A 22,605-nucleotide genomic window follows, 5' to 3' on the forward strand; every position below is an offset into this window, starting at 1 on the left:
CCTTAAGGAAACCAGGCCTGAACCCAGCTCCAGAGAACTCCATCTGTTGAGGGTGTTTGGTGCCTTAATCTGCATCCAAGAGACTCTCAAGGGCCTGAGTTCATCAAGAGCTGATCCTTCAAGCAGCACATGACTCACGCCCTTGGCTTCTCTCCCACTGGTCTCCCTGCAGATGCTTGGATGGGAGATGAATGCTGTAGGTCTCCGCCAGTTCTACCCTAAGGCAAAGGTCACAAACCCAAATGTCTTCAGGGGACCAGCAGGTAACATAAGTGTCAGGATAAGGATGGATAAATTGGAGAGCCCATTCCATGCCTAAAGGCAACAAATCTACCAATTAAAACAAATATGCAAGCCAACCAATCAACCAGCTGCTGGCTTGCTGATCAGATTGTCTCAGAGGCAGCCAGTTTGTGACCTTCGTCCTGTGGGTTTTGCATCCCCTGTTTAGCTTAGTTTGAAAATCCATATTGGAAGGGTTGTCCTAGTGCAGTCTCCCAGACAACCGACTTTGCCTTTGTAGCGTCCTCGTCAAGGGCTCTCCTCTCACCACTTGAAAGTTTCAGCAAGGAAACTCACCATTCCAGTTCTTCCACAAACCTTTAACGTTCAGGACCACAGGGGAGGTAAACTGTGCCGCGAGGACCAGTGGTGACCAAGGCTGATGTGGCCCCCGCCCTTGCGGGTCTCCATCATCACAAGGTTCCTCATAACGCAGAGCACAGAGATATCCCCTGTGGACTGTCCGTTTGCCCTCTGGAGTCTCATTGCGTAAGGCCGGTCCCTCTCATGGGATAACTGTTCAGGCATTTAAAGGCATCTTTCACTTCCCTCTTGAGTTACCTTTTTCTAGGTGGTTAAAGTGTGAGCCAAATGGTTTGATTCTATTATTATTTTTTTTTTTTTGCGGTATGCGGGCCTCTCACTGCTGTGGCCTCTCCCGTTGCGGAGCACAGGCTCCGGACGTGCAGGCTTAGCGGCCATGGCTCACAGGCCCAGCCGCTCCGGGGCATGTGGGATCTTCCCGGACCCGGGCACGAACCCGTGTCCCCTGCATCGGCAGGCGGACTCTCAACCACTGCGCCACCAGGGAAGCCCATGGTTTGATTTTTTTTTTTTTTTCATTTCTCACCTCCCACATCCACTCCGTTATGGAGCCCTATTGACTCCAACTTGCAAAGGTACCTGGAATTCATCCATTTCTCTCCATTTTACTGCCAAATCCTAGGCCTCCTCAGCAGGCCCTTTCCTGGGCTCTTTTAGGGTCTGCTAACTGGCTTCCGGTCTTGTGACCCTTTTATCCATACTCTATCAGCAACCAGTCAGATTAGGGAACACTTAAATTTTCCAAAGGTTCCCGTAGCACTTAAAAGGGTGCCCCCAACCCTGCTATAGTCCATAAGACCTGACTGCCAGGCCCCCCTGGCCCAGGCTTTCCTCATATCACTCACTACCCTTCATCCTTGGAATGGGTCGAATAGTGTACCCCTCAAATTCATGTCCACCCAGAACCTCAGAATGTGCCCTTATTGGAAACAGGGTCTTTGCAAATGTAATCATAGAGCCCTAAATCTAATGATTAATGCCCTCATAAGACGAGAGGACACATGTCCTTATAAGGAGGGAGAAGGCCATGTGACCAACACAGAGATTAGAGTGATGGGGCCACAAGCCAAGGAGCACCTGGGGGCCACCAGAAGCTGGAAGAGGAGGAAGGATTCTTCCCTAGAGACTTCAGAGGGAGCTTGCTGTTGGCACCTTGATTTCAGACTTCTGTCCTCCAGAACTGTGAGAGTATGCATTTCTGCTGTTTTTCGCCTTGCAGTTTGTGGTATTTGCTGTAACAGCCTTGGGAAACTGGTACAGTTTCTTACCCTGGCCTTCCTGTTCACCCCAAGCCCATCCTCGCCCTGCGCCTCTGCCTGTGCTGTCCTCTCTTTCCTGGACGGTCCTGCCTCTTCACCACTCTCTCGGTATGACTTGGTCCTTCCTATCATTCAGCCACAGATCAGCCGTGGCCTTCTCTGAGCGGCTCCCCCGACCACACCTGCCCTGGCCAGTTGCTACCAGCAGGTGGTCTTTGTTCACCCATCAGAGCACCCGTCATAATGTGAAGTGCCCTCACAACGTGTTTCTGAACTAGGTTATCTGTCTGCCCCTGCTTGAATATAAGCTACATGATGGCAAGTCCTTGTGTATTTAATTCACCACGAGAGTCCCAGAGCCTTTTAGGGGGCTGGCATGGTGCCTATACCACAGTCTGTGCCTCACAAATATTTTTTGAATGTTTGTTGTGACTCAGATTCCTGGAAGGTTTAGTTTGCTTTGCTCAGAGAAAGCTGCCCTTTTGTGGTCAAAGGCTAAGCCATATTTCACTTATTTTAGCGTCCTCAATCTTCATCCATGTTGTAGCATGTGTCAGAATTTACTTCTTCCTTTTTTTAAAATTAATTAATTATTTATTTGTCTGGCTGTGTCGGGTCTTCGTTGCTGCACGCGGGCTTCCTCTAGTTGTGGCGAGTGGGGGCTACTCTTCGTTGCGGTGCGTGGGCTTCTCATCACAGTGGCTTCTCTTGTCGCGAAGCATGGGCTCTAGGCGCACGGGCTTCAGTAGTTGTGGCTCGTGGGCTCAGTAGTTGTGGCTCACAGGGTCTAGAGTGCAGACTCAGTAGTTGTGGAGCATGGGCTTAGTTGCTCCGCAGCATGTGGGATCTTCCCGGACCAGGGCTCGAACCCGTGTCCCCCTGCATTGGCAGGCGGATTCTTAACCACTGCGCCACCAGGGAAGTCTCTACTTCTTTTTAAAGACTGAATAACATTCCACTCTATGTATAGACCACATTTTGCTTATCCATTCGTCTCTTGGGCGCTTTCAACTTTTGGCTGTTTTAAATAATGTTGCTATGACTATGAATGTGCAAATATCTCTGTGCGACCTTACTTTCAATCCTTTTGGTTATATAACCCCGAACCGGAATTGTTTTATACACACACACACACACACACACACACACACACACACACGCATAAAACTTTAAAATGCCAGTTCAGCCTTGCCCTGGAGATCTTACTACATCCATCTTACACATGAGGTACCGGATGCTGGGGAGGCCATGTGTGTATCTCACCATGCTGGACAGTTTGGGTGGCCTGGCGCCACGTGCTTGGCCTGGACTCCACGCTCATGGGCTCCCAGGAGGACAGGGAAATCCTCCCCGAGCTTGGGATGAGTGACCAGTGTGTCCAGTTGCAGCCCTCCCATGGCAACCCTTCCTCCGGGGCCAGGCCAGCCTGGGCTCACCTCATTGTCGCGGTCCTTCTCCAGGAAGTGGCGGGCCACGTGACTGGGCAGGATGTTCCGGAGCATGTTCTCGTTGTGTTCCCTCAGCTCCTTCATCTCGTTGATCTCCTCTTTGGCCTGAACTCGCCAGAGGAAGTCCAGGCGTGCCGTGTACTCCAGCTGCGGTTCAGGGGACAGAAGGGGAAGGAAAGCTTTCAGGCACACACACGTGGGAGGCGGACAAGGCTTCTCCAGAACCCCTGACAGACGAAATAGAGCCCAAGCTGAACATTCCGGGAGGCCTTTTGCCTGACATGAAGAGATCAGAATGTGAAAGATTTCATAGGGCCATGTAGCTCCCCTTCCTAGGATTATGGCACCTATGATTTAGTAATTGTCTGTGCCCTCCGCTGTACTGTAAGCGCTATGAGGTCAGGGGTCCTCTCACCAGCTCAGCATCATGTCCCTACCGTGTAGCAGTGTGCCTGGCACAGGGAAGGTGTTCAGTCACTATTTGTTGACTCAACAAATAAGTTACAATAATAAAGACAGCTAACACTTAGATGGTGCTTATTGGATGGTACCAGGCACTATTTTAAGGAACACACATGTATTAACTCCTTTCATCCATACAACAAACCTCATAGGAAGGTATTACTATAGATCCTTATTTTACAGATGAGAAAACTGAAGCAAACTGGTGAAGTCACTTGACCAAAGTCACACTCGTTAGTGGGGAAGCCGGGATTTGAGTTTAACCCCAGAGTCCAATTCTAGAGTCTGAGCTCAGTCGAGGCAACAAGGAAGAAATGTATGAGCTGATAATGGAAGGATAGTGGATTTAGTTGTGAGACCGATATGGCCTAGAGTCCTGGTCCCACATTCGAGCACTGTAACCTGGCCTAGTACCTACATCTCTGTTTCCTCATCTCTAAAATTGGATGAACACTCATGACCAGGCAAGCTTGGAATAGGAATTATTTAGGAAGTTATAGGTAGAGCATGTGACTCATAGTAGGTATTTAATAACCACTAGTTCCCTCTTGTCCTAGCATCCCTTTTCATTGGAAAGTGGAGAGCTTCCTTTCTAAAGAATTTCACAAACTATACTTACCACAGCTTTGGGAAATGTCATTTTTTCAAAGACTTTAACTATTAAAATGAACAGTATGCTGTACCATTAAACACATGGTTAGACGCCCTGAATTCAAGGGCTTAAGGAAATTCAGCTAGCTCTTTTCTTTCTCTTACGTGCAAATCTCAGTGGATGGCAAAAGTATGAGAAAACAGAGGTGCAAGGTTATTCATTCAGCAGAATTTGTAATAGCAAAAGCTGGAAACAATCCAAGTGTTCATTTTGTTGGCTGAATAAACTATTACATACAGCTATAAAAAGAAACAAAGAATATTTCTCTGTACGTACTTTGATGGGCTGGCCTCTGAAGCAGAGAAATGCATGCAGAGTTTGCCATTATTGATCTAAGGAAAGGACATATCTACATCTCTTTCTCCATATACACATATATATGTTTCTTAATTTATTTATTAAAACATTGAGGTGTAAAAAACCCATAAAAAACCATTACCGATGAGATGAGGAAGGGAAGCCTAGGGAGGGGAAATAGGGATAGAATTCAAACTTTTTAAATGGTATCTTGTTTTATACACGTGACTTTTGAATCATGGAAATATTTTACTTAATTATAAAACTAAATGGATTTTTTAAAAGCTCTGTGAAAACAAACAAACAAACAAATGAAGCTACAGGTACAACCACACAGAGAGGAACTATTCCAAATGCCTTTTAACACAATAATTTGATGGCACATTCGTAGGGAGAAATACTCTGAGGCTAGAAAGAGTGCAACAAGAATCTTAAAAGCATTTATAACAATCACCTTGTAGGTGGTGGTGTTTGTAGTATTATTGTTAGATTATGGTATCTGAATTATAGAATAAAGCAAGTGAATAATTGTGTTGGTGTCACTGAGAACTCGAATTTTTGGGAAGGGAAAAAGGAGATGCAGATATAAGATTGATGAGGTTAAGTCCAAAGCCTAGCGTCCTATGAAAACTGAAAGGTATCACTATGAACTTATGATCTATATGTATCTCCTGGCTCTGCCTACAGAAATCAAGGTCTAGAAACAATGAAAACCTAGTAGCAATGAATCATCCCAGTGTCCAGATTGTGGTTTCAAAATATCAATTCCTACAAAAGGGACCTTGTACTCTTTGCAGAAAAGGCTGAAATTTAGGGAGGAAAATGTACAAGCTTGGAACGTTTTTTGGTACCAGAAAGCAAGTAGTCAACAGAGACTGGGGTTATGTTGAAAGGAGTAGACCACCCCACTGTCAAATATATGGCAAGTGGAACTTTAATAAGAATAATAATTGCAGTGGATCGAAATGAAAGACATATGTTAAAATGCAAAAGTTCATAGTGACACTTAAAACACAGAACCTCATTGATCGCATCTTGATGATGCTCAGGAACTAGCTTATTGGGAAACTTGGAAAAAATTTATAGGTGAATTAAGCATTTACCCTGACTTTGCTTTATGAGCTGTACTTGAAGGTAACAACTAGTTGGCGAGGGGAAGGTTCTCATTCTTTGCGGTACGCGGGCCTCTCACTGCTGTGGCCTCTCCCGCTGAGGAGCACAGGCTCCGGATGCGCAGGCTCTGCGGCCATGGTTCACGGGCCCAGCCGCTCCGCGGCACGTGGGATCTTCCCGGACCCGGGCACGAACCCGTGTCCCCTGCATCGGCAGGCGGACTCCCAACTACTGCGCCACCAGGGGAGCCCGAGAAAGTTCTCTTTAAAACTGTATTCCAGCTAGCAAATTATGAAATATTGATAGAATTGGAATATCACTACCTAGAATATAAATGAATGTAGGTTATTATTGTCAAGAGCTGCTAATATCACAAAAGAGAGATAAGCAGACATTATATGCCTCTTAATAGTAGTTCACAAAATTAACCAATTAAATCTTTTTGCAGAAAAAAATTGAACTTGAATCTCACCAAGTTTCTAGATATAACTACCAATATAGGAAAAACAAAGGACAGAGGGATGTGTTAAATACCCCTATAAAGGGTGCAATCAACAAACTCTAGACTGAGAGACATTCTAGAGGTCAGTGGCTCTCACAAAATATTGCAAAAAAAAAAAAAAAATGGAGGGTGGTTCTTTAGAGTAAAAAGAAATAAGAGACATATCAATCAATGGCGATATATGGACTTAAGTTGGATCCCAGCTGAAACAAAATTAAAAAAAATATAAACTAATCAGGAAATTGAAACATTGCCTAAAGTCTTGAACATATGAAAGAATTACTGTTTTATTTTTTAAAGTGTGTTAATGGTATTGTGATTAGGCTGAAATTCTCTTTTAGATGCATATTGAATTATTTACAGATGAAATGATAGGACATTTGGAATTTGCCACAAAATAATTGGGAAGGAGCAGTGAGCAAAATAAATAGGGATGTAGATGAAAAAAGACTGCACATGAGCTGGTGACTGTCGGAGCTGTGAGTTCATTATACTATTTTACATACTTTCGTATATGTTTGAAATTTTGCATAAGAATAAAATTTTAAAAACGTAAGTGGTGGCTGCAGGTTGTATAAAAGAATGCTAGTCCTGTTCTACCATGTTGCTGTGTGACTGTGGGAAATTCATTCAACTTCTTGTATTTTGGTTCCCCTTCTAAAAAATGAGGATAATTGCCTTCATCTCGTTTAATGCGAGACATGGATTATCATACGGTCTATCGTATGGACCAAAAGGCATGATGTATGCAGAAGAATTCAGAAATGTCTAAAATGTCGATTTATCGAGTATTACTATGACTTTAAGGTGTCTGTGGATGAAATCTGATCGAAACTATGCTTTCATTTTTTTTTTTCCCTCCAGACTCAAGAGCATCGAGTTTTGATTTGTCAAGTTGCAGGACAGGATTTTATCCACATTTTTTTCCAAATGAAATGTTTCATTTCCACCCTTAAAAAATGCAGTGTTGGTTAAAGCAAGAGATCATTTTTAAAATTTCTTTCCTGTTGAAATACTCTCATCAGAGCTATGAGTAGGGAAATCTGGAGTTCAGAAGTTGACTTAAGCAAGAATTTTCCAGTTGCGAGACAAGAACATACTTTACATTTTGACTGCAGGTCACTGCATCTAAGGCATGTTCATAAAGAGATACTTTAGTCCAAGTACAGTCCTATCTCTTCACAAAGCTAGTCTCGTGAAGGCATGCGTCACATATTTTTTTAGACGTCCATGGAAGGAAAGTATTCCGTTTCAGTTTACTGAGTACCTACTATGTGCTAGGGGCTGGGCATATGGAGATAAGCAAAACAGTCTCTTTGCCAGCTGAGTGGTGATAGGAGAGCGTAAGAAAGAAAGAGATCATGTCAACACAGTGTGGTCAGAGCAGACATGAAGAGCAAAGCAAAGCAAAGCAAAGCAAAGCCCTGAGTCACTAAAAGTGACCATTCCTCAGCATTTGCTCAAGAAAGGTCAGTTGATTTGGAAGTGCACTCTCCTGACTTTTGCCGAACCGTTCAGGGACCGGCTACATGAAAAGACCACCAAGGGAACTAATACACATTGTCCGTATGCTTTGTGCCAGGCTCTTATCACAGAAAGATAGCTAACACTGGCCGGGTTCTTGCCTTGGACCAGGCACTGTTCTGAGCGCTCCGTAAGTACTGAAGGTCATTTAATCACACAACAGTTCAACAGGGTAGGTACTTTATTATACCCATTTCACAGCTGAGGAAATGGAGGCATGGTAAGGTGAACTCAGGTGCCCAAGGACTCACAAATAGAGGCTGGGATTTGAACTCAGGGCATTTTGGCTCCAAGCTGTGGCTCTTAAGCCCTACAATCTATGTCTATGACCTCATTCAGCTGTTCTCCAACTCTCAATAGATAACTATTAGACTTTTCATTTTGCAGGTAAAGAAATGGCAGGTCTGGGCTGTTGAGCATCTCAAGGTCACCTATTCTCCCAGCAGCACTGCTGGGACGCAAACTTAAGAATTTCGTTCCAAGGCTTGGGTCTTTCTTTCTAAGCGGCACAATTCCAGTGCCTGTCTTTATCAGACCTAGAAGTAGGTGACTGGAGACCTGACCTCATTAATCTCTGTCTCCGTGCACAGGTGTGACTTCCTCTGCTCTAAATGGAGATGCTGAGGCAAAGCCCAAATCTCAGGGCTGCACGTGAATCAGGCACGAGGTAGGAGGCACCTGTCTGCTCTCTTCTGTCCAACGTTCAGGACGTTCACCTGCCTCAGAGGAGGAGGTGTTTGGCATATCGCTCCACATATGTGCAGGATGAGCTTTTCCAATTATGCAGTTACATAACCGCCTCTGTCACTCTGGAGATGTAAAATTACACATGCTCCCACTGGGATGCTGCTGCGTACCAGGCATCAATGGGGATTATTCAGCCTTTAATAAAAATAGAGGGCCTCTGAGTCACAAGGGAAAACGGTGGAAGCTGGTAGCAAACCCAGGAGCAGACGGACTTGATCCGGATGAACAGGACTCTGACGGATGTTATGAAATGACACTCAAAGTGACGCACTCCTGCAGAAAGCATCCTCTAGCAGACAGGCAGCGGAACACGGTGGAAAGTGAATGGACCTAGGAGTTCAAGCATTTGGATTCCTGTTTCTGTCTGGTCCTCCTTATTGTCTTTGTGACCTCAAGTGACTTGAGTCTCTGCTCCTGCCTTGGGACCAAATGGATAATAATACTTTCTCTGTTTGCTGTGTTCTCTTCTTTGTTGTATTGTTGTTGTCATTGTTTGTTTGTTTGTTTGGCTGTGCTGCACAGCTTGTGGGATTTTAGTTCTCCGACCAGGAATTGAACCCAGGCCCTCAGCAGTGAAAGCACAGAGTCCTAACCACTGGACCTCCAGGGAATTCCCTGTTTGTCTCAGACTCTTGCTTTCAGAGTAAAATATTAATAGCTCACAATTTTTGAGCACTTATTCTATGTGCAAATCACCGGGAGAGGTATATTATAATCATATTCTCATGTAATAGTATATAACCAACTTATAAAACCTGTTATTATCATATCCATTTTATAGGCGAGAAAACTGAGACAGAAAATTAAGTCAAGTACTGAAGGTCACATATTTCCTGAGTGGCGGAGTTGGGGTTTGAATATTACCTACCCCACTCCCAGGCTTACATCTGTAACTGCTACAGTTATGGGATGTAGTTACATAATTTCAAAACCTTTTGAAAGTTAAAAAGAAAAAAGAAATCAGATATCGCTTGAGCACTCAGGCCGTCACTATTCACTTATACATTCTTACTTTATACCCATCTTCATGTGAGGAGGTTATCTGCTTTCCCAGGACAAATGGAGAGTAGAATAAACGGAATCAGAATGTTAGAAAGGTTTTGCGGAAGGGAGTACTGAGAGGGGACAAAGTAATTCCTTAAGGTGCCAGAGAAGATAGAAACATCCTTCTTATTATGGAACGAAGACCCCTACTCTGAACTTGCTCTCTCTTAGCTATCTCTGAGAATTTCTCACTTGTCAGTTTAAAACCTGTGTGATGGAGTGTACGTATGTTTTTCTATAGGATTGCCTTGTGTGATTCTGTCTTCACGGCCCTCAGATGGGTTGTCATTTGCATGTCAGACTAAGGAGTCCTCTCCTGTAACTAGAAGCCATTAAGATGTGGAGGACATGACCCCAGCTCTCATAGAAAACCAGAAAGACCTAAATATAGGAATTCTGCAAATGGCCAGACTTTGACATTTGGCTTATTGTTTCACCATAAATTCAGCTAAAACTGAAAAGCAAGGTAAGGTCATATTGCAGGATTGAATGCCCTTGGCATTGTGAAGATACGCAGACAATTCTTTCTGTCTTTCCCCAATCTAGAGAGTGGAAAGGTGGGCTTTGGAGACAGATCTGGGTTTGAATTCTAGTTCTCTCACTTACTAGCTGAGTAGCCTGACTCTCTTCATCTGTAAAACAGGATCCATAATAACGACCATTAGGGTTGTTGAGAGGATCCAATGAGGTAACACGGGTGAAGTGCCAGGCACATAGTAGGAGCTTGATACATATTAACTCTTACCCCCTTTTCTTCGATTGCCAAGTTTTATTTACTCTTTTTTCCCCTTGACTACACTTTACCATCTCGCTTTATTACAAATAACTTATGTATGTGTCTCTAGCTTCTAGGTTTTTAGCTGTTTCATCCCTGGCTTCTCAGGATGCGTTACCTCCCTGTCTCCATGGTGATTTCTCAGTGGTATGTTTCTATTTCTGCTCTGGCTGACAGTCTTCCTGTTTTGTTTTTTTCCTTTCCTGGTTACTTTTTTGAAGCACACACAAAGAGAGATAGACTGGGATCTACAGCACAGCAGTGAAGCAGACAGGGCCTGGCTCTACCAGAAGGTGAGAATCTCCCCAGGTGAGGAACGTTACGGAATTCGTGGTCTGAGTCTGCATGGAGAAATCGCACCGGACGTGGAGAGCAGGTGACGCCTCTTGGGTGAAGCCTGTTATGACGCTCCAGTGCAGAATGATTTCCTGCTTCTTTGACTCTTGAAGTCCTTGAACAAGTCTGGTCCACACCTTGCACATCCCCCATTGCATTATTTAGGGTCCGCTCTCCTCCAGGAGACAGGAGCCCTTGGGGCCAGGGATGGGATTTTGCACAGTGCTATCCATGGTGCCCACCCTAGATCCTGGCAGATGGGGAAGTGGCATCGATACGGTAGGCACTTTCTCTACTCAGGACAAATCAGTGATGAAGCGCTTCCTCTATTTCTGTAAGGCGGTGCTCAAAATGCTGCATACAATCATCTCAAATGATGCTTCAAAACAGCCCTAGTCAGGTATTACCATCTTATTTTAGAGAGAAGGAAACAGGGGCTCAGGGAGATAAGTTACTTGTCCAAGGCCACAAATTTCTGGGAGGCAGGGCAGGATTGGAACCTTGGCCTGGAGTATCCTCAAACCTGATTGGGAGTTTGGGATGGACATGTACACACTGCTATATTTAAAGCAGATAACCAACAAGGACCTACAGTAGAGCACAGGGAACTCTGCTCAGTGCTCTGGAATAACCTTACTTGGAAAAGAATTTGAAAAAGAATAGATACAGGTATATGTGTAACTGAATCACTTTGCTGTACACCTGAAACTAACACAACACTGTTAATCAACTATACTTCAGTATAAAATAAAAATTAAAACAAAAAAACCCCAAACCTGAATGTTTACCTGGTTTACACAACTCCTATAGTAATAGAACTGGGAGGGGTCCCAGTTTGCCTCAGGCAGAAATTGAAAAAGCTCTTTTTTTTTTTAAACAATAGTTTTATTGAAAGAGATATACCGAAAGGGAATGAAAACCATATTGCTCTCCAAATCATCTCCATCTTAGTTTTTTATTAAGTGGTGCGTGCTAGGAATTGATTCTTTAAGAATCACAACTTGCTGGGAATTCCCTGGAGGTTCAGTGGTTAGGACTTTGTGCCTTCACTGCCAGGGGCCCGGGTTCAACCCCTGGTCAGGACACTCAGATCCTGCAAGCCACGCAGTGAGGCCAAAGGAAAAAAAAACAAAAAAAAAAAGAAGAAGAAAAAAAAAAGAATCACCACTTGCTGCGAGCAACTAGAAGTCATTTATTGCAGAGATGAGTGGCTGCCTCTCAGGAACTTTCTGGCAGTGGGAAATGCCAAGTAATCAAAGGCAGTTAGAGGAAAATGTCAGGTTACCTGCTGTCCATGGTAGAAGACAGCGAGGAGGAACATGGCCATCAGCAGCAGTGACGCCTCCTTGGTCCCCAGGAAATCTCTGTTGGAAGAAGAAATGCAAATGGTGGCATGGTTATTGACAACCATGGAGGGACTTCAAGGAGGCCCATTAGGAAACTGAGGTTCAGACTGGAGTGGGATAAAAAGAGAGAAGCAGTTGTTTCTTGAGCTCCCACTATATGATAGGGGCTTCTCTATAAGGCTTTCATACAGGCTAATTCAGAACTCAGTTGATCCCCAAGGGCATGAGGTCACACAGATCATACCTGCTGGGAGGCTCTAGAATCCAGCATCTAGACAATGAACTTACATTAATAATGATGTCTTCTATTTGCAAAGAGCTCTGATACTTTCTTGTCACAAAGATCCATGTGAAGACAAACATCCCTTCTTTTTCTTTAGATGTTATCCTATTTAAGAGGCAGGCAAGGTACTTGCTATGTGGCAGCCCCTGTTCTAAGTGCTATAAGAACCACACTTAGGTTTTTATATAAATTCCTATTTCAATTTTGGGCACTGTTGTTACCCTCTTTGATCTCTCTTCTACATGGCTACTAGAATATTTTTTATCACTAAAGCCAGATCACATTACTCTTTTGTTTTATAGCTTCCCAACCACAAGCATACATATGCTCAGAACTCACTCAGAGGTAACTTAACTCTGATGTGGTTAAGGACACAGTGGGGCCCTCACGGATGAGACGCAGTGCTCAGAGAGAGTAGAAAGGGCACTAATATGGCTGCACCCAGGCAATCTCCAGCTTTCCCTTTTCTATTCTCACTGGACACCAGCATGAGCAGCATGGGGCTTAGGGAAATGGGAGCATGATCCCAGCTGCCAAGGCCAGCTTCTCACCTAGCTTTATGCTAAAAGACCCTCCCAGCTTACACAGGGCCAGCCCCAGACCAGCTCTCCAGGTAGAACAGGGACTTAGGAATGGAAATGTGCTTTCTCTTGGGGAGGTACTGTGCACATGGGGACCCAGGGGACCAAGGAACTCTGTGGGCTGAAACAAGATTCAGATTTGTGAATTCCTAGCTCCATCTGCTTTTCCTTGGAGGTAAGATGCTAATAAAAGATAAAACTCACTCTTCTATTTCTTTTCTGTAGCTCCAGTGAGGCATATAATTATTGAGCATCTACTGTGTACCAGGCACATGCTAGGATACAGAACTGAAGAAGACACATTGTCTTTGCCCTCAAAACAGTTCAGAAAAGGAAAGAACCAAACAGACAGATAATTTCATAACATGATACACTGCCTAGTAAGGATACACTCTTGTTACCATGGGAATATATGGGAAGAGAAAGTAACCCAGGCTGGATATTCAGGGAAGACTCAAGAGCTGAATAGTAAAGGTCAATAAGACTTTGGGAGGAAAAGGTGGGATGCATTCTATGGGTATGAGACATATATCTTGCTTAGCTAGCTGGTTAACAAGCCTCTAGTGTAGGGGGATGAGTAAATATCACATATCAAGTGAGGCCACACGCAGACTCAGATCTATTAGAGCTGTCCACCACCAGCGCTGAAGTGAAGAGTGTTGGACTGTGAGCCATATATTGTCAATCCGGAATTTTAGGCGCTAGGACTCACTCATTCATTCATTCAGTCACAGTCACCATAGTGCTTGTTTTGGGGAATAGGCACATTCCAGTACCACCCTGTCCTTCATGTCAATTAGTTCTCTGGCCCCTGAAGTTTGTGGACTCCTGAAAAAATAATAAAAAGTCATGAGTTTTGTAGTCATGCAGACCCAGCTTCCCATCTCAGGTCTGCTGCTGACCAGTGGTTTGACCTTGGACAAGCCACTTAATATCTCTGAGCCTCAGTTCGTGGCCCTGTGAAAGACTCTAACTGTGTTTACCTCCCTAATTGTGAGAATTAATTGACCAAATCTTGGTAACGTGTTTGGCATGGGGTGTGGCCCATGTCTCCCTCTCTTTACCCGCTAAAGCTCCCAGCACATCCTCTTGCCCCTGGTGGTGGCATTTTACAAAATCACTCATTCACACGGCTTAGTTTGAATGGGAGATGTCCTATGTTTAGCCCCTCGGGAATAAACTCCTGCTCTGACTGGCACTTCTGATATCCTTTTCTTTGTGATGCAGAAGACTTTTTAAAGCTCAGCAATTTATCACTTAAAACACACTTTCAAGAGAAAACATAAACACCTCTTGAATCATTTTGAAAGCAGTGGATGACTAAAAATAGAGAGAAGGCTAGATCAAATTCGCGAGAGAAGTAAAGGAAAATTATGAACGGTCTTTGAGTCTTCAGGATGTATTTCAGATGGAAAAAAATATGACCTGAGTAGAGACTACAAAATATGCACAGTAAGTCACCCTGGCCAAGGAACATCCAGAAAGAGCTGGGACTTGAATTTAGAAGAGATTTTTTCTTTTTTTGTAGCTTCTATGACTATTGGAAGAAATTCCAAAGAGAGCCAAATGGCTGAAATCTGTACAATATCTTCTAGCTATTGGATGGCAGAGACATAAAACCCGGGACATTTTGAACTAATTTATTTGTATTAACAAAATTGCTAAATTAATGCTATCCTCTCCCTATGCTCATAGAAAAGGACATACTAAGTGAAAACACATGTAGAATAATGTGATTCTCAAGGATACCACAATCTTTAGAGATCATCTTATCTGATGTCTTATAAAAATTCATATTTAATTTGAGTGTTAATCATTACAGAAGTACTCATTCTAGTTGTAGTGAATTTGGAAGCTAATACAAATTCACAAATAAAAAAGTAAAAATTATCCTTCCGCCTACCACCCAGAGAAAACAATGGTTAATATTTTGGAATCACCTCAGTGTCATTTCCTTTTCCTTTACGCAAAAATATATTTATGTTTACAAATTTAGAACTGTATGGTTCGTACTGTTTTGTGACCTACTTTTGCACTTAGTATGTATTATGAAAAGAATTCCGTGTAATTAAATACTTTACAATGTGAATTTAATGGATTCATCCAATTCCATATTATGTGTACCATACATAATATAATAGTCCTTGCAAGCCTTTTAATTTATTGGTTGAAAACTGAGGCCCAGAGAGAAGAAGGCACTTGCTTAAGGTCACACAGCTGATTTGTGTCCCAGCCAGGATGAGAATTCACATCTCAGGCACCAAGTTTGGAGCATTAGCGATTGAGCACCTAAAGTCAAATTTTAATTTAGTTATTAGCTCCCATTTCCCCTCATGAAACCCAAAATAAACCAGCCAGTTTGAATTTATCTTTTGTTCTGTTGCCATACTAATGACTGCATTTGCTTAGCACTGATTTTGTCATATCTCTAATAACACTTTGCATACATTGCCTACTTTAATTGTCACAGCAACACTTAAAATATTATTATCGCTATTCTAGTAAAGCAGAAACTGAGACTCAGATGTTAAACGATACACTCCAACTCACAGATCTAGTGAATGGTGAAGGCTGGCTATCAATCCAGATCTCAACGAGGCTTTTTCTGTAGCTATCGTGCCCTCCTACATGCACTTACTTATAAATACTTGCCTCTAAGCTCCTTAAGTGTCTTATTCATCTGTGAATCTGCAGGGCCTACCAAAGCACACAACAAAGGTATGACACTTAAGTCCGAAAGCAAATTGTGCTTACAGGATGGGGAACACAAGGCTTACGGGTAACGGTGAGCAAAAATCATAGGGTTGTAGATAGATGACACTAGCGGATATAAAGTGGATGATGCAGATGTGTAACAGACACAAATTAGTACCTAGAATTTATAAAGAACCTTTACACTAATGGTGTAATATGATCCTAAATGAAATAATATTTCCATCAGTCACTCATTCATCTCACATTTCATTCAACAGACATTTAATTGGACACCTGCTGCCAGATACTCCACTAAGTGCCAAAAATATGAACATGAGTAATGGTCCTTGCCCTCAAAACTCCTATTCTAATGGAAGAGGAAGACATGGCAATTAAAGATTGGAACAGACAGAGATAAGTGCAAACAATGATAAAAAATTATGTGCACAGATTAGAAAATGAGGAATGATCAGAGTGGGCTTCCCTGAGCGGGGAGGGCCTTGAGTATGATGGGTTGGCGGGGGAGGTGTGTGCAGAATCTGGTACCCGGCACGTGGTTTCCTGTGGCTAGATTACGGGCTATAAATGGCGACCTGTGGAGCTGCAGGAGATAAGGTTGGAGGAGTCGAGGGGACTCCAGGGAGAGCTTGGACGTTCTTGACAAGCAGGTTGAACTTTTTGTTCCTTAGAGGCAATAGGGAGACCCTTAAGGATTTTAAGAAGGCTAATGTGTTGACCACATGGCTTTGACGGCTTTGAGGAGGGTGGATTGAGAGTGCAGGCTGGGGGATCAGGTAGGGTACAGCAGGCCAGAGATGGTAGTAGGGATATTTCTAGAACAGCAGTATTTGTGGTATAGAAGGGGTCACGTCTGACAATCATCGTTAGTATTCACCAAGAGCTTATGCTATGCCAGACCTTGTGCTAAGTTTCCACGATCACATTTGATGTCTCATATATTCCTACAACATAGGAACCATTATCATCCTCACTTTACAGATGAGAAAAGCAGGGCTTAGAGAGGTCGTCACTTTTAATTAATTTGCTCAAGATCACACAGTTGGTTGATGGTCGAGATGGCATTTGAATACAGGTGGTTTAGCTCCTAAACTTGTACTCACAAATGTCATGATGGAGTCGTCCCTGGAAGGGATGCTGAGGAGGATGACTCTTTAGGGGACACTGATAAGACACTGGGTGCCTCCCCTGTTTTGGGCTCAGTGTCGTCCGCGGAGACAGGGGGTTGTCAGGGAGGGGCCTCGTGAGACGACAGAGAGTCTGAGTATTTGGGGTCATCTCAGTGTGGATGCAGCCGGGCTGCCCTGTGCAAGGTTCTCTGTACTTTCCCAGGCACCTGACCCTCAGGAACAACCAGCAGAAATGCCCTGAACCAAGGTGAACTCCTACAGGGTTGGTTAAATTCCAACGGCATGAGCAGACGGAGGCTGCCAAACGGATCCACAGTTTGACTTCTGACCCGCTGGCTTATAGCGCAGCTGAGAGGGAAGGCTGAACGAACTCTTCCGTTCCTTATTCATTTAATTCTGTTGATAGCAGAGTGTGAGTGAATACAAGACTAACCGATAATTGACCTTGAGTCAGGAAGAAGCTGAGAAAAGCACTTGAATGTCAGCAGCAAGGAATTTGGGATTCTGCTTTACTCTTACAACCCTACTTAACAATTTAACTACCAGTTTTTCCTTAAGACCTCAAAACAGAATTCAGAACTAAACCTTTCTCCTAAAAATGAAGGAGGGGATAAGGATGAACAGATACTGATCACATACTATGTGCCAGGCACATCAGAGCCTCACGCAGTCCCGTACCAGAGTGTAGTTATGCCACTCCACTGACGGGTAAAGTGAGGTCCAGAGTTGGGAAGAGACTTTCCAATGCAACAGAGTCTGGATCTGAAGCCAAAGCCCTGGCTTGTTCCATTAATGCTGTGTTTTCCTCTGAATGAATAGATTTTAGATGGTTTAATTTTTATTTCTACTACCAACGTGGCCTATTTGGTTCATACATCTCTCGGCCGTCTTTTGTGCTATCTTCTGCTTGGCCGTGGGACATCTCTTGGCACTAACTATTTTACCTAATTTGAAACTGTTTTGACTTTCTTTGAACCCTGGGCATATGGTGAGAGATTCTTCATCTTGATTTAAGAGAGATGTATGCATTATTTACAAACATGGACTTTGGAGCCAGAAAGACCTGTGTTTGAATCCGGATCTGTTACCTACTGGCCATGTGCAACTGGGTAATTGTTGAACCTCTCTGAGCCTGTGTTCCTCAGATGGTTGCCGTGAGGGTTAAATAGGGTAGCGGATATAAAGTGGATGATGCAGATGTGTAACAGACACAAATTAGTACCTAGAATTTATAAAGAACCTTTACAAATCTAGTAAGAAAAACGCAAACCACCTAATAAAAAACCAGGCAAAAGACATGACCTGGAAGTTTACCGAAAATGGTCAATAAACAACAACAAAAAGGATGCACAAATTTACTCATGATCGAGGAACTACTATCGAAAATAATGAGATAAAATTCTCACTCAGGAATTCAATAAGAATTACAAGGACCGCTGCCTGTAAGAGAGAAATTGTTCCAATCTTGTTGGAGAGCCATTTGGCAATATTTTAAAATGTGGAAAATGCAGATACCCTATACTCCAGCTAGTGTGCTTTTAGATCTAAACCCCAGGAGACATTTTCAATGATGATCACTGAAGTACTGATAACCTTTTAATAGGTCAAAGGATGAACATATTTTGGGGGAAAGTGGGGGGTGGGGGGTGGGGGTGGGATGAACTGGGAGATTGGGATTGACATGTATACCCTTATGTGTATAAAATGGATGACTAATAAGAACCTGCTGTATAAAAACATAAAATAAAATTCAAAAAGAAAATGAAGCAGATCTGTAGATATGAAGCTGGATGGATCTAAAAAATACTATATTGCATGGCCACACAAGAATTTTATAAATAATTTATAATACAGACAAGACTAAATATATATAAAACACATGGATGGGAAGCATATATATTAAGTGCATTAGAAGTTGACTCTTGGGAGGAGGATAAAAGAACAATGCTGGGAAAGGGAACTTCAACAATATCTGAAATAACGTTATCCTTTTAAAAATGCAGAAAGAAACATGACTAATTGCTAGCATTGTTTATTTCCAGGGGTTGGTTCATAGATGTTCACATTATTAGCATCAGGCACATTTTCTGAGGCTTCTTGAACTATCTTAGCTTTTTTATTCATTTGCATTTTCGTTTTTTAATTAAAAAAAAACCTTTTGGCTGCACCGCGTGGCATGCGGGATCTTAGTTCCCTGACCAGAGATGGTACCCGCACCCCCTGCAGTGGAAGCACAGAGTCTTAACCACTGGACCTCCAGGGAAGTCCCTTCTTGAACTAACTTGACCTCATCTTTCTCTCAGCCTGTTGGCCACTTGCTCTGGTCTCAGTGAGACCAACGTGCTTCCCACCCCCAAAGCCAGTCAGCAACATGTTCAGTCTCTGGCTCTTTCCATCACTTCTGGCTCCCATGAAGCTCCATAAGGCAGTTGTGGGATCTGGTTTCCCCAAGGGCTGTGGAAATGGCCAGGTGATGTCACCAGCAAGTACATCCAGAGATGAACTGAGACTAATGGGAGAAAGAGGAGGGCAGCAGCCAGTAGATTCCTCTCCCCTCCTCTGTTTGTGACACTTCCCTACCTCATCACCTACCCAGAGATATTTCAATTGGTCAAATGAATGCATCTCCCAAGGCATCAGCTTTACAATTCACGGGGTCAGCACAACATGGCATTTGCTTGTGTTTGCTTCCCATCCTTTTCTTCTTCACGTCTCTTTTCCCTCAGTTTTGCTGCCCTGGGTTTGCATTAGCACTTCATGCTTGCCTCAGGCTCTGTTCTCTAAGGAATCTAGGCTAAGTTATTTTTTGGTATTTTTCTATATTTCAAAAATAACAAAATGCAAGGAGTATAGTAAATGCTCAATGCACAATGTCTGCTATTACTAATAGTGCTACAGCAAAATTATAATCAGACCCTACAAATCTTAGAGCTATTAAAGTTGAAGGAGTCATCAACTATTAGATCTGGGGAGACCTGAGCTATGGTTTAGTCCAAACTTTAATTCATTAATTAATCTGTAATGAATATATAGGATAAAATGGAAAACTAGGAATTTTGCCTAAACTGGTAATCCAGAGAGTGTACACAACAAGAAATATGTTGATATTCCTTAAGTCCCCAAATTTTGATAACTCTACCTCGATCGTTTTCCCAATGGTTCCATTTCCCACTGAAAGTTGAGCACCTTTTGAACACAGTGATGGGCACTTACTCTCCACTGTGGTTCAGGTTGTCATAGCGCAGAAAGAGTCCTGCATAGATGGTCTCGGTCAGCAGGGCATAGATGGCAATCATAATCAACAGAACAGCCAGCTTCAGGACAGAGTTAAGTCGGAGGAAAACCGCACAGGTCACCATGGCCAACACCCCCGTGAAGACGAAGTACTGGAAACAGAGAAGGTAGGTGGTCAGATTCAACAGGAATGTGGGAGGCTCACTCTCCTAGTCATGGATTCCAGTGGGTCTCTTTATACCGATGTTTGCTGAGCATCTCCATTTGGAGGTCTCAGGCCATCCTCAAATTCAACAGGTCCCAAGTTGAACTCATCACTTCCTTACCACCGCCCAAACCTCTGTTCCCTATTCTTGGGGGAGCCATTTGCACCATTCCTCAAGCCAGAAACCTTGGCCTCTCATCTTTGTTGCCTTTCTTTTCCCCCACATTCCACAGCCAGGTCATCCTAAGTCTGTAGATTCTACTTCCTTAAAAGATTGCACATCCATCCACTTTGCTCCTCCTACACTGTTTCTGTCTCAGCTCTCACCTACAGTTTGCAACAGTTTTTTGGCAGCTCTGTCAGCTTCTAGCTCCCAATCCCTACTGAATACACACTATTATCCTCCATCCAGTATTTCCACAACACAGATCTGATCATGTCACTCCTTAACTTGAAGTCTTTTCATTGCTCTCCATTCCCACAAATTATATTCTCCTTCCTGCATGGCAAAACTCTCAAGACCATCATATATCAGATTTCCTTTCACTTTCCAAATCCCAACATATGTTCCAGCCTCTCCCCCATAGGTCTTTCCCTGCTCTCCCGTGCCTCAGTGCTTTGCATCTCCAGTGCCCTGTTTCCCAAGTTTCATCCATGTGACTAAGCCTTACTTCTCTCACAAGCATTAGCTCAGGTGTCCTCTCCTCTGAGAAGCCTTCATGCATGTCTCCAGGTGCTTCTGGATACGGCCTCATTCCTCCATGGCATCCTTCACAGCCCAGCATAATATCTGCCACTCCGTATTTTTTTTGGGGGGGTCCACCCTGCACAGCATGTGGAACTTGCCCGACCAGGGATCGAACTCGTCCCCTGTGTGATGGAAGTGCAGCGTCAACTACTGGACCACGGGGGAAGTCCTGCCACTCCTTATTAGAAGTAGCTGCTCAATAGGCCAGTTGGGAACCACTCAAGGGCTATAATATTGGAGTGCCCCCAGGTGTCAATCTGCCCAGCTAGATTTCAGCCTTCTGTAGGAAGTGTCTCAACCCATTTCCCTTATAGGAGTATCCCATGTATCATTCTGGACGGTAGGTTTGGATTCTGAGTATCCAGTAGGAAAAAAGAATAAGACTTGCATTATCAAAGGCCCACTTGGTGGCGGTACTTCGATCTTTATACACACTGTCTTCTCTTCTAATTTTCAAAGTAACTGGTCAAGATGGGAATCATAATTGCCATTTTACAAGTGAAGAAACTGAGGCTCATACAGCTTAAGCAAATTGTTCAAGTTCTCATAACTAGAAAGTGGCACCTAGGATATCTGGGTACAACCTGTGCATGTAAACGTAACTCTAGTGGGCATACTGGGCTTAATCATTTCTAAAACCCATTCCAGCCTTGTTATGCATGGTTCTTTCCAACAATTGGTTGTCTTCCCTCTCCTATTACACTAAGAGACAATTTCTGTATGGGCAGAGGCAGAAGAATTTCTGGAAATCCCAGAGCAACTACTGAAGGCATGATTGCTGACTTTTTAAGTCAAGCTGACTCACTCAGGCCTACTTACAACAAACAGTGATATCAACAAATATGGACAACACCCTGAATAATTTTCCCCCCTGAGGGCAAAGGACCAGTGCCTTTGTGGTGCACTGGGGTGGACTCAGAAATGAATAAGGCACTGCCCTGCCCTTAAGGGGCCCAGTGTTTGGGGAGTCCTTTACTTTTGTCTCTTCCTTTCCTAACAAATCCAATTATGTCCTTGTCTCCAATAGGATGATAAGCGTTCTTCAACTCTCCTTTAAGATCTTCCCTTGGCAAGATTTTTAGGTTAACTCATCTTGATGCCTCTGTGAAGGAAGCTGTGAGTGAAGTGAGCAGGCAATAATAAGTTCATTGCTCAGAGTTTATTTTCTCCATCCAGAGAAACTCCCAAGATCTTCCATTTAAACAAATGGAGGAAAGAGGAATAGATCTGAGGGGTCCTGTTTCGTTGTTACCTGCATCGAAACAAATGGTCATGCATGACTTTGTCGATGCAAATTATGAATCACTTATTAGGTCAAAAGTCATTGAAATGATTGTGCTCTTGGGCAAAAACTTACGAGGGCACAACAGTGAAATTTAAAAACTGTAACCAGCATTTATTGCATGCATGTCATAATCACGGCATGGTGCTAGGCACTGGGAATTCAAAGAGACGGCCCAGGTCTACAGGAACTCACGGTCTAAAATGTGAAATAGACAAAAATGCCAATGGTAGCATCCTGTGGAAAATGATCTTTCAGGAATGTGATCCAATGTGATGGGAATACAGAGGCAGAAGGAGTACATTCTGTCTGGAGGAAG

General features: G+C 43.3%; 1 protein-coding gene across 1 annotated transcript in view; it reads right to left on the bottom strand.

Moving 5' to 3' along the window:
* ADCY8 (adenylate cyclase 8) overlaps positions 1–22,605 on the bottom strand; it is a 218,934-nt gene that overhangs the window by 23,080 nt on the left and 173,249 nt on the right. Inside the window, exons 12-14 of the mRNA XM_024741236.1 lie at positions 20,031–20,203; positions 12,051–12,129; positions 3,302–3,460 (exon numbers count right to left, since the gene is read on the bottom strand). Of these exons, the coding sequence (XP_024597004.1) occupies positions 3,302–3,460; positions 12,051–12,129; positions 20,031–20,203 (411 nt within the window). The remainder of the gene's footprint in view (positions 1–3,301; positions 3,461–12,050; positions 12,130–20,030; positions 20,204–22,605) is intronic.

This window comes from Neophocaena asiaeorientalis, unplaced genomic scaffold (genome assembly GCF_003031525.2).
Source record: "Neophocaena asiaeorientalis asiaeorientalis breed wild unplaced genomic scaffold, Neophocaena_asiaeorientalis_V1.1 scaffold177, whole genome shotgun sequence".
Lineage (NCBI taxonomy): Eukaryota > Metazoa > Chordata > Mammalia > Artiodactyla > Phocoenidae > Neophocaena > Neophocaena asiaeorientalis.